The sequence below is a fragment of the Eumetopias jubatus genome, unplaced genomic scaffold, assembly GCF_037043125.1.
Source record: "Eumetopias jubatus isolate StellerSeaLion01/CBP00866 unplaced genomic scaffold, mEumJub1_p1.0 scaffold_3, whole genome shotgun sequence".
In the NCBI taxonomy this organism is placed as follows: domain Eukaryota; kingdom Metazoa; phylum Chordata; class Mammalia; order Carnivora; family Otariidae; genus Eumetopias; species Eumetopias jubatus.
The window spans coordinates 12179335-12192424 of record NW_028274809.1 but is presented as its reverse complement, the minus strand read 5'-3'; the positions used below and the strand labels follow the sequence as shown (position 1 = coordinate 12192424).

The 13090-nt window shown below is 38.7% G+C and overlaps 1 protein-coding gene across 9 annotated transcripts in view; it reads left to right on the top strand.

Annotated features, from left to right (window-relative positions):
* MFF (mitochondrial fission factor) overlaps nucleotides 1-13090 on the top strand; it is a 44083-nt gene that overhangs the window by 22357 nt on the left and 8636 nt on the right. For 6 of the 9 annotated variants that reach the window (XM_088021527.1, XM_088021531.1, XM_028105151.2 and 3 more), the window contains 3 exons: nucleotides 2044-2103; nucleotides 4920-5004; nucleotides 7805-8652. In XM_088021527.1, the coding sequence (XP_087877653.1) occupies nucleotides 2044-2103; nucleotides 4920-5004; nucleotides 7805-7936 (277 nt within the window). In that variant the 3' untranslated portion in view covers nucleotides 7937-8652. Of the gene's footprint in view, nucleotides 1-2043; nucleotides 2104-4919; nucleotides 5005-7804; nucleotides 8653-13090 lie in introns of those variants that run through there. The other 3 variants (XM_088021529.1, XM_088021528.1, XM_028105152.2) reach the window with 2 other exon arrangements.

Below are 13090 nucleotides of genomic sequence, written 5' to 3'. Positions count from 1 at the left end.
GATTAGTCATGCTTAGCATGCTTAAGTTTTATCTTTAGAAGGAGCTTGATTATTTTTATACAGTTTTTCTTGAGCAGATTGTATTGGCTTTGAGTGAATAGAATACAAGTAATTGATATTTTTGCAAGTATGCATATAAATATATTACTGTTTATTCACCATAGCGGTGTCCATTTTTTTAGTGAAGAAGCACATATTTTATTAAGTCAGAGCATTTATTTACTCAAAAATGTTAATATACAAGTTAATACTAGAACTTGGAGAACCTTGGATCTCTTTCCCTTTTGCCGCTTTAATTACAAAACATTATTGTCGAATATATGATCAAACTTAAAAAGATTTTTTTTTAATGTATTAAATCATACTTATGGTAGAAAGTGGTACTTGAATGAAGTTTCTAACTTTGCCAAATACCTGTCTAATTTGCTTTTATATTATATGTGTCAATTGCCAATGTGAGAAGACAAAATGAAATACGTTGTGAAAGGTAACTGTGTTATTTTCTGGCTCTGCATTATAAAAGGGAAATCTCTGTGGTGGAATATGTCGAATATGGCAGATCCATTTGAACATACCAGTATGAATTTTTTAAGAAGAGCTTTAGCTAGCACACAGCGGGTGCTTCATTTAGTTGACCATTCTCTCCTATTAGTGTAACAAGACTGTAGTGAAGTAAGTTTTCCTCATGCCACAGAGTGAATATATGAGTAGGATGGGACGATTTAAAAACCTGTTTCAAGCATATGTGATTTCTCACTGTTCTTTATTTAGCCAGCACAATAGAAGTCTAACATGTCTCCCCCAGAAGTCTCTGAATCTCTTATCCTCTAGGCCCCAGAAATTTCTTTAAGCACCAATAGTGCCTTTAGGAAATGTACAAGCTAAACATTAAAACTTCCTTGTATGAATTAACTCGACAGAAAGTAGTGATTTGTATTTTAACCAAAATTCTACAGCTGTACCAACTTACAGAAAAAACTAATTCGTTTGGTATTAAATGTTTACCAAAATTAAGTGTTGCCTTGATACTTCCAATTCAGGCAAAAACCTCATCAGTACTTAGAGAATGAGACATTTAAAACAGAAGGTAATAATTCTTAAAATCCTTATATGGACCCTATAGCTCAGCCTCCTTTCTCTGGTTTGTAAATGTTACTTTTGGAGGAATTGACCAGCAACCACAGAGAGCTTTTGTTTTCTGATTTTTTTTTAAATGAAATTCATTGAAAAGGTTACTGCTTACCTCGGTAGAGAACTAACTGTCCTCTAGGACCAAAGTATGTACTGAAACTGATGAAAAGCCCCACAAAGTTTTCCAGTGCACCTTAGTCTTCATTCCCAGCAGCCCTGTATGTCACTCCTGGTTGTCTCAGGATGAGACTCACAGATGTGATTGTACTTTGTAATGTGCCATCGCGTAGCCCTTAGAGCCTGTGCTCAGACCGCCTCAGCTCCAGAACCAAGGCTTACGGCTTTGCTGTACAGAGCCGAAGTTTGAATGAGACACAGCTACGTTAAGATATCAGGCGTGAATCAAATGAGGTGGGAGGGGCGGAATTGTGGGAAATGGGAGTTACTTGACATGTTTAGTTTTCGAGACAGGGCTGCTGTTATCAGACGAGCAACCATGATCATGCAGGTGCTACTAACCGGTTGGTTGTTGACATGCTTCCAAAGGTGGCTGGTGATTTTCTTTTTCCAACTAGAAAAGAGAAATTAGACTTCTTAAATAGGGTTGTCCTCTGTCTTGAATTTCATAAATTAAAATAATAGGCACCAAAGAAAATTTTTTGATGTGTGTGCTATCTTGTCACACGAGATAGATCCCTTTTGTTTTTTAGCCCACAGTGAAACATTAAATTTATGAAAATCAAAATGGAGGCCATGTGATACAAAAATTTTTAAAGTATTTGAAAGATATTATATTGTATTGCGACATACAATATAATCCTATTTGACATTTTTTTGTCTTGTTTTTGCTTTTGTTTTATTCTCTGTTTCCTGATTCTGTCTTGTGCCTTCTCCCGCAAAAACCTGCCTTAGACCTGTGTTGCGTGGTGGGTCTGCTGCCGCCACTTCTAATCCTCATCATGACAACGTCAGGTAAATTTTGAGACTTTGTAATTATCAGGGTAAATAGTTGACCGAGTTTGTATTTTGCAGGACGTAATGCATGTAGTAGCCATGCCTGTATATTATAGCTCGAACTTCTACAGTTTTCCTCTCTGAGTACATCCTGTTTTTCTCTGAGAACAGCGAGCCTAGTCATTCATGACATTTTTCTACTACAGGTTGAAGAAAAATGGTATCATAGGAACATCTGAGGTATTTTATTTAAATACAGTTTTAGGAGCTTATAGACGATCATGCTGAAACACAGAAAAAGTCGTCTTAAATCTTGTTTTATGTGCATCATTATAATTGGTGCCTGGGGTTCTGTCTACCATTTCCTTTTTAGTTGTTAATTGTTCGTAGTGTCACTTGCAGTGTGTAGAGAAACCTTTCCGTAAGGCGTCATCTTAAATGGGGGGATATCCGCATTCACAGTCTAGAAAGCTCAACGTTTAAAAAAGGAATTTAGTTTGAAGAGTTTTTATCATCTGTTGATTTGAGCTTTTCCCTCTTATTTTTGCCCTTTTAGTGCTTTCATACATGATTCCTAGCCTGAGTAATTACTTCTTCCTGTCGTACACAAAGACAGATAGAATGGCACATAGGAATTCTTAGGGTTCTAAGGTGCCAAAATCCCCATTTCCCATCTTCTGGGGAAAAGAAAATTGGTTGGTATTCACAGATACCAGTTTACTGTCGTTTTTTCCGAGGTAATTTTACTTTAAGCAGAAATGTATGCTCTGTTGCAGTAGATTTAAAACTGTCCGCATTATTTCTATGATGAAAGGAATCTGGCACATTGATTTTTAGGCCAGAGAAGAGGGAAACATCAGTTTCTTAATAATACTGAATTCAGGTTAGAGGAATTGAAACGTGTATCCTTGGTGGTCCCTTACCACTCTGCTGACTGGTTTCTTTCACAGTATTAATTCAGTCCATCGTAAATTTACCCTTGCATATTTCCCCAAAGTTAGAACTTAAGTTTGTGATCCTTTTCTCTTTCTGTGAAAGAACTTTCAGTCTGTGATCTGACTTAGTATTTTTTACAGTTTTTAGTTCTGATAAATACAGCTTTTAGTTTAAGACACACCTTAAAGTAATTTTTTTTTTCTGTTGTACGTTGAGTTATATGGGTAAAGCCTTTTGCCATATCCTTAGATTTCTTTGCAAATGAAGATTTCCTTCACAGATGTTTAACACCTTACTTAATTCGAGATTTAAATTGAGTAATCCCCTATCACTTACACTTCCTTCTCCATGTTTAGCCTACATCCCTTTACCTTTGAAGCCATTGCTTCCCTCCCTCCCCCCCCACCCAGTTTATATCTCATAGGTAATCTCAGGGAAATAGAAAAGTTTTATTTTGAAGATCAAGTGTAGAGAAAAAGAATCTTCAACCCTTATTTTCTCCTCTAATCCTTTAATAGTTCTGTCTTAATGTTTAAGAGAATAATTAACTCCGATACTTATAAACCCATAGTCCCAGCATCTGTGCACCTAGCTTACCTTACTGATGCCATTGCTCTCAGTCTTCCAGGATATTTAGTCTTACAGTGAAGGAAGGGGCGGTTAATTGAGAAAGCAAGTTCATTTCACCATAAAAGGAACATTTAGAGATTGTTCTAGATTATCTAGAGTCAGTGCACACCATCCGTCCTTGAAACTGCAACACGTTTAGTTATCATCAGCGTTCAGAATGATGACACTGGCTGGGAGCACACTGAAAAATTATAAAATAAATTCTGTTCCACATACTTTACTAATTTTTCAACAGCGTATGAAACAAGGATTTTCTGAATAGACGTGTTTTTAACGTGTCTGGATGAAAACTGTAATTCTCTTCATACCCCTTTGTGTGATAATGTGCTTTCTGTAATGGGGACTTGCTTGAAAGATTAGAATATATGATCTCTGTGCCAACTCTCTGTGGATTACAAAAGAGTTACTTTTTAATTCAGTTTATTTATATTCTCATTCAGGAAAGTTACTATGCCATTCTACTGAAATAACCATACAGGATTAAAATAGGATATAGACATGTGAGGTGAATTGTATGGCATGTAAATTATATGTCAGTTAAGCCTTTAATTAAAATAAGCTTAAGAAGTGGAAATCCAGGCAAAGGGGAAGAATAGCATTTGTATGTATTTGTTTCTCAGAGGTTTATTGTCATGCATTTAAAAATCAGTGCTCTTTTAGAAGTAACTCTATTTGCAAAAGAAGGATTTCTTAATGTGCTTTCCCTGGAGTTGTTCTTAGTGGCTTTCCAATGTTATTTTATACACAGCCTCTAAATGACTTATCATTGAGCGAATTCTGGATCTGAACGTAGTGACAGGACGTACTCAGGCGATTTTATAATGCTTCTGTGGGAGACACAGTCGAGATAGGTCATTAGAAATAAGTTGGAGAGTAGAAATGGCAAGAGAAGAGGCAGTAAGAAGAGGAGGAGAAATAAAAAATATGTCTTACCTTGTTAACTAGAGTTAGTCTACTTTGTGTTCCCTGCCAGTGAGTCTCAGCAGGGACTCTTGTGGAAGTAGTACGGACATGAGTTTGTGGAAGAATTCTGCACTGTTATATCCTAGAGTGGCAGCTCCTAAATCAGTGCTCAAAATACTTTTACTTTTTCCTCTGCTTTCCTTTGTTAGTACCAATTCAGATGGTAAAATATTTTAGAAATTCATATTGTGAAATACCAGTCTTTTGAACAGTTCTTTGAGCATAACCCAGCACATGACATGACTTGCCAGATACTCTTAGTTCTATTCTAATACTGAATTGTGTTCTTATTTCTCATCTGCTAGGCATGGCATGTCACATATAGATACAACAATTGAAGGAACTTCAGACGACATGACTGCTGTAGATGCAGCTTCGTTAAGACGGCAGGTATTTAACGTACCAGATAAGATGTAATCCTAAATTATAGTCATACAATATCTTAAATGATACTTTTTTAACATTTTATCATTTTCTGTCCAATGGAACCCATGAATTGAAATATTTTGTCATGCTGTTTAATAAGCCATAATTGATTTTTTCCATTTTTTTAAAAGGATTTATTTATTTATTTGAGAGAGTGAGCACAGGGTGGGGGGCAGCGGGAGAGAGAAACTTTGTAGCAGACTCCTTGCTGAGCTCGGAGCTCAGCGCAGGGCTCAATCTCATGACCCTGAGATCATGACCTGAGCTGAAATCACAGGGCAGATGCTTAACTGACTGGGCCACCCAGGGGCCCTGACTTCCATTTTGATTAAAGATATGTTAAACCACCATTTACATGTTTTGATCAGCATAGAACGGTATTACCAGGATGGATTGGTATAATTCTCGCCAATAACAAAGAATCTTGACATTTTAGCAAACTGGTATAGTCATAAATTGCTTGTTTGACTTTTTGAAGTGTGGAACAGTCACTCTGGGGACCTGTGTTACTCTGAGAATTCCATTTTGGAAGTCATTGCTTCCACTTCACACAGTGTCTTTATAAACACGGTTCTTGTGTTCTATGAAAAGTCCTGTCTTGGAACTATAGTTGTATACACACGTTTTTAATATGAGTCCCTCAGCCTCTAGAATCACATAGACACATACATGTGGAGAAGGCATAGTCGGTGCTGTAATTGTGTCTGTGCCAAGTAGATGTAGAGGAGAGGTGAGTGAAATAAAGTATTTCTAAGATGAAGAAACTAAATATTTTAGCATTAAGAATAAATCAGAATATCATTTTAAAAGTTTAATATAATAAAAAGATAATATGAAGCAAATACTACTTTTTTGAGTCTCACTTATTAAAACAAGTGGATGCTATATTATAAGTCCTTACATATTTTCTTATACTTATTTACACCTTGCCTGTCGAAAGAAGGGGGTTTCTTTGGCATTTGTCTTTGAATTCACCATTACACCAACAACCTTGCCTTCCTGAAAGTGTAATAAGAGCCTCAGAGTTTTAACAACATCCATTCGGTCTTTACCTTAGAGCGTGAATGAGGGAGGAGAAAGATACAGTCATTATAAGCAAGTCACACACATTCTGTGAGAATTTAACAGGAGCAGGAAGCCATCTGGGAAACTATGAGTTTCTGAGATTAGTAACAAAACAGAGTCCCAAGAAGAGTCTGCAGAATTCACATTTGTGACCCTGGCGGCTTTGGGGGTTGTGCTTCTGTGGCTGGATTGCCCTGCTGCCAACGTGAACACCCAGCAAGGGGCATGCCATCGGGTCCGTCTGGGGCTGAGGGACTCGTGGGCCACCCAGCTCCCAAGACACACAGTGCAGTCCACGGTCAGGGTGGAACATTCAAAAACTGCCTTGGTGTTGCTACTTCTCAGAGGAGCCCAGATAAAAATATTTTAATGACTCAAGATCAATGCCGATTTTTTCATTGACAATAAAATGGATTGGTTAGTGTAGGAACCTCATATCCCATGGGACCAAATAAGCGCTTCTCGTTGTGAATGGTTGGGAAAAGGTAATCTTTATGTGCTCCTTTATATATATATATATACACACACATATATATATATAACTGAATTGGCCATAGGCGAAAAATGGTTGCTCAGCACTGACCAAAACTGAAGTACTTTTTCAGGTTGTTAAAATGGTTATCTCTGCACCTCTATGTCTGGTTCTGCCCATAGACTCCCAATCCTGGCCCCACCCACCCCGCACCCCCAATTTGGAGTTCTTTCAGTCCTTGAAATGCTAAGGGTTCTGCATTATGAAAATTCTCCTCCTTCAACCTCTCCGATATAACATTAGTAATACCTTTTGCTTTTATAATGTGTTTTTACATAGGTGTTGCAGGTCAGACCCCCCAGAAAGCAGATTCTGGGGTGACGGTTTGTACGTAGAGAGCTTCCCAGGGAGTGCTCCTGAGGTGACCACCTCAGGAAAGGAAGGAAGGGAAGGAAGCAGGATGGGGCAAGAGGGGAGTGTTGGGCTGCAGTGTAGTCAGTCTCCTGCGGAGCTCTGAAGCCGGGTGACCATTCAGAGTTGGAGTGAGGGGCCTGGGCCTTTCACCCCGTCACTAACTGGTCACTGATGCTGCTGCCCCAGTAAAGGAGCATAAGCCAAGGCAGCCGTTCAGCCCAGGGCTGTGCACAGTAGGGACCAACAGCCGAGGGCAGAGCTCTGTCACCCAGTGACACTCCTAGCAGCTGAGAATTACGAGCCTTTCAGTCCTGAAGGGCCTGGGTGGCAGAGCACAGGGCCCGCTGTAATAGGTTATTTTAGGAGATTCTCCCAGTCACTCAGAGTGGACGGAGAAGGCACGTAAAGCAGGTTAAAGATGAACAACTGAAGCTGAGTGACAGAAGTTTCTAGAAAGGAGCCAGAGCCCCTCATCCTTTCTGCTGTGCTAGGCCTGCCTAAATGCGTACTTGGTCTTTTCAATCAGAATAGCACGCATTGTGCAACAGTTTCCTTGCCCCACACTGAATCAAGGAAGGAAGGAAACTATACTTTTCCTGACTCAGAAATTTGGAGAAGGGAAAAGGAGAAGATTATTTCAGTGAATTTAAGCTGTCATGGGTATCATTTTTTCTACATAGAGTTTATTTTGCTCCCCGTCAAACTTTCCATGTTTATAAGAATTCTTTTGAAAAATCATACTGCTTTATAAGAACCGAATTGCTCCGTGCATTAAAGTTTCTCTTTTGTTTGTTGTTGTTGTTTTTCACTTAGATAATCAAACTAAATAGACGTCTACAACTTCTAGAAGAGGAGAACAAAGAGCGTGCTAAAAGAGAAATGGTCATGTATTCAATTACTGTAGCATTCTGGCTGCTTAATAGCTGGCTCTGGTTTCGCCGCTAGAGGTAACCTCAGCTCTCAAAAATATTGTCTCAACAGCTGCAAATATAAAGAATTTGCAAACTTCTTTGTTTCTGTCTTTGCATTGTATGCCGTTTTATAGTCCATGCCCTGAACATGTATTTCTTCCAGAAAGGAGGGGGGAAGGACTGAGATTTGCAGAAGTCAAGGTATATTTCTCTCACTCAGCTGTAGTCACTTTTAAGCAGATCTGCAGTAACAAACACCTTAAAATTCTCCCTTTGCATGTTTTGTAAATAGGCTCTAGTTTGTTTTTTGAAAGGAATTTTTGCCTCATCAGCTCACACAATTAATTTTCTGAATGGGAGAGAGAGTGCATAGGAAATGGATTTAGAAAAGTATCTGTAGAAGAAAAATAGTACTTTATTTTGTCCTGTTTCTCAAACACCGTTAGATTGAACAGTTTTGTTAATAGACACTTTTGCATCGACGTCTCAACATTAACACTTCTGAAGTCATGGTCTGGTGTCAGATTTGATAAAGTCAAGGCACTTCATGTTTTCCAGTCACCTTCATTACAGTAATTCCTAACATTTCCAGCAGTTTATCTAATATGTGTGTAAAATGTGTGTTATTTTTATTTTAGTTTTGCAGATGGTTTTCTATAAAGTATGTTTTTACTAAGTCCCTGTGTGAATGATTTAAAAAACTACAGAATAAGGTACAAATGTAGTATATTTAATAAACTGTCAACTAAAGCAATGTTTGTCGAAAAATTTTATTTCATCATACTGTGGTATGAGCTGTATTTCATATCATATTACCATTAATGAACCCAAGTCTTCCTGTCTCAGGAGGAGGTAATGCAATTAATGACTTGGCTGGTAGCAAGAACCTACCGTGTTTCCTTTCTGATTTCCATCCTGTCAGCATCAGGCACTGGTGGCATTACAGGTAGTTTTCTAAGTCGTGGTATCTGTCAAGTGCCTCAGAGGAAAACAGCTTGATTGGTGTATGCTTTTTGCATTGTAGTATTTAGCTAAGATACTAAATCTCGTGAGCTTTAAGTGTACCAGTGAAACCAAATCCTGGGAGCCTTTAGCTCTCAGAATTATCCGCCCCCCGATTTTGTATTCAGAAACAGATAGCATTTTAGTTAAATGTAGTATTCACCACACATCTTCAGTATCTCTCTACCCAGGCGCTCAGTGTTAAGGAAAGGCAGTTGAGGCACATTCCTTAGATAGAGGTAGATTTAATGTTTCTGTTCTTGCTTCTCCCCTATCCTTCCAAAATAAAATACTTGGAGGAAGGATTCTTCTCTTTGCTTCCTAGAGTTTATCATGAGTTTGATCACTTTTTTTTTTTTTTACCCATGAAAATCTTCTGCCTTTTATAACAGCCTAATGATGTGATTATATTAATTCTAGCTCACAGGGTAATTTCTGAGTGATCCTCCCAATTGAAACCACAAAAATTATAAAAATGATAGGTAAAATTAGCACTTATTTTGCTGGGCAGGCATGAAAAGGATTCTGCTAGGGCCAAAAATGAAATAAAAGCAGGCATTCCAGGAGATAAGCCAATACAAAAGCTGTTTTCTCCTGTTAATTTTTACCAAACCCTGGAGATCTAGAACTTTCTCCCTTAGTGGCTATACAGAAGGCAGGAGAATACAGTCCCATGTCTTAGGCAAGGCACTAGCTGTGACAGGAGATTTCTGCATGAAGCTGGACCCCAAAAGACTGTGCCCTCAGTGAAAGGGTAAATAGGAAATCAACTTACCACCCAAAAGGGGACAATAAAGAAACGTGTCTTCGCCTTGTCACAGATCTAAAAAATAGAAGAGCTTGAATCTCTCACTCCAAAGCCAAGCCCTGTTCCACCAGCCTCCCTCGCCTGGAAGTTGTTCATCATTGTAAGAAAATGGTTTTGGAGTTCAGAGGAACAAGTTCATTCCTGGTCAGGATGGTCAAGAAACACTTGCAGATATTTGAGCTGAACATTGAAATACATACTTACACACACACACACACGATTTCAAAAAGCAGAGAATGAAGAAAAGATTCTGGGACGGGGAATGTGGGAAAAGAGTTTACAGGGAGGGCCAGTAATACAGTGCTCAACCTAGCAGGCTAGTGTCATACAACTAAGCACAGAACTCTACCTAAGGGAGTTTCTTTTTTTCCTACTTCTGGGAATACTTACTGAAACAGTAGCAGGTTATTTACAATTTGAGGGATAATTTTAGGAAAATATATTTGCAAGAGAAATTTCCTTTCTTGTATGAGTGTCTGTTTTCTAGCTTCTTAATTATGTTTGACATTGAAATCAAACTCTTTTTCTGGGCCCCAAGTTCAGAAAGGTTTAATTTCCCATAACTGCTGTTTATTTACAATGTGTTGTTGTGTCACTAAGTAGAAATTCATGTGTGCACCACACCTCTGTAGTGAGCCGTCACAGCAGGGAGGCCACAAGCCCTGACCCTAAGGAGCTGACAGATTCATGGAGGAGGGCGGGGGGAGGCTTATTAAAGAATTAGAGGATTATAAAAATGAGGAACTTGAGATACAGGCTGAAGGTTAGGGAGAGGGGAGTGTTTCGGATGGTGGACACGGCAAAAAAAATGAAAGTGTAAAGATTCCAAAATGAGATTGAACATGGGGGCAGAAGTGAAAAAAAGATCAGTGAGCTTTGTAAATGACTAGATGTGGACTGTGTGTGTGTGTGTGTGTGTGTGTGTACATGCATTTGTAAGTTTAGGCACCAGAGCAGAGATGGCATCACCCCAAAAGATCTTTAACCACCAGTGGCCCGTAGGCTTTAGCATTTAATCCATGGCGGTGGTATCCACAAGACTAAAAGAACAAAGAAATAACTTACCAGCCATTTCAGCTGATTGTGCTACTGCCAACCATCCTCTCTTGTGCCCTCTGACACGAGAGGCTTAAGTTCCTGTCTCTTCATGACCTTGTGGAGAAGTAGAATCATCTCACCCATTTCCAAGGTGATGAGAAGATTGGTTGCACCGTCACTGACCCTTGTATTGTTCAGTCAAGTCCATGAGCAGTCATGTTCATTTCACTTGTGTTTTAATTTTATGGCTATTAGCAGTTTGGCATTGATTCAGTAAGCATTGACTCACTAAAAGCTAAGTAAAAAAGATAAGATTCATTAATTCAACAAAATATAATTACTCTGTATCAGGCACTATATTTGGCACCGAGTATACCAGGAGTAAATAAAAGAAACATCTCTGGACTCATGGAGCTTATGGTCTTATGGGGGGAGAGTAAAATTTAAGAAACCAGCACAAATAAAAGTGCTGTTGCCATTGTGATGAGTACTATCAATGGCAGAATGCTAAAGGAGAAAATTAAGGGAAATCTTTATTAGGTGGTTAGGGAAGGCCCCTCAGAAAAACATGATGGTTTTGCTGAAGTCTGAAGGATGAAGAGGACTTAGCCAGAGAGATGAGATGAATGGGGGCTGGGGACTGGGCAGAGGAGGGACCTTGCTAAGGACCAGAAGCAACAAAGGGGTTCCTCAAAAAGTTAAAGATAGACACTACAACCCAGCAATTGCACTCCTAGGTATTTATCCAAAGGATACAAAATAGTGATTCGAAGGGGTAGCTGCACCCCAATGTTTATAGCAGTAATGTCCACAATAGCCAAAATATAGAAAGAGTGCAATATGTCTGTTGACTGATGAATGGATAAAGAAGATGTGGGATGGGTGGATGGATGGATACATACAATGGAATAGTACTCTGTACTCTGACAACTCTAGAACACTCAGGAAAGAAATTGAAGACGACACAAAGAAATGGAAAAACATTCCATGCTCTTGGATTGGAAGAACAAATATTGTTTAAATGTCTATACTACCCAAAGCAATCTACACGTTTAATGCAATCCCTGTCAAAATAACACAGGCATTTTTCACAGAGATAGAACAAACAATTCTAAAATTTGTATGGAACCAGAAAAGACCTCGAATAGCCAAAGTAATGTTGAAAAAGAAAACCAAAGCTGGGGCATCACAATTCCAGACTTTAAGCTCTATTACAAAGCTGTCATCATCAAGACAGTATGGCACTGGCACAAAAACAGACATATAAATCAATGCAACAGAATAAAGAAACCAGAAATAGACCCACAACTCTATGGTCAACTAATCTTGGACAAAGCAGGAAAGAATGTCCAATGGAAAAAAGTCTCTTCAACAAATCGTGTTGGGATAATTGGACAGCCACATGCAAAAGAATGAAACTGGACTATTTCCTTACGCCACACACAAAAATAGACTCAAAATGGATGAAAGACCTAAATGTGAGACAGGAATCCATCAAAATCCTAGAGGATGACACAGGCAGCAAACTCTTCGACCTCGGTCATGGCAACTCCTTACTCAACGCATCTCCGGAGGCAAGGGAAACAAAAGCAAAAATGAACTATTGGAAGTCATCAGGATAAAAAACTTCTGCACAGCAAAGGAAACAATCAATAAAACTAAATGGCAACCAACAAAAATGAGAGAAGGTATTTGCAAATGACGTTGGATAAAGGTCTAGTATCTAGAATCTATAAAGAACTTACCAGACCTAACACCCCAAAAATAAAAAATCCGGTTAAAAACTAGAAGACAGGAACAGACATTTCTCCAAAGAAGACCTACAACTATGGCTAACAGACACAGGAAAGAATGCTTGACATCACTTAGCATCAGGGAAATACAAATCAAAACCTCAATGAGATACCACCTCACACCAGTCAGAATGGCTAAAATTAGCAACTTAGGAAGCAGCAGATGTTGGCGGGGATATGGAGAAAGGGGAACCCTCCTACATTGTTGGTGGGAATGCAAGCTGGTGCAGCCACTCTGGAAAACAGTTTGGAGGTTCCTCAAAAAGTTAAAAATAGAACTACCCTATGACCCAGCAATTGCACTATTAGGTATTCACCCAAAGGATATAAAAATACTAATTCAGAGGGGCACATGCACTCCAATGTTTATAGCAGTATTATCTATAATAGCCAAAATATGGAAAGAGCTCAAATGTCCATCGACAAATGAATGGATAAAGAAGATGTGGTATATATATATATAATGGAGCATTACTCAGACATCAAAAAGGATGAAATCTTGCCATTTGCAACGACATGGATGGAACTAGAAGGTATTATGCTAAGC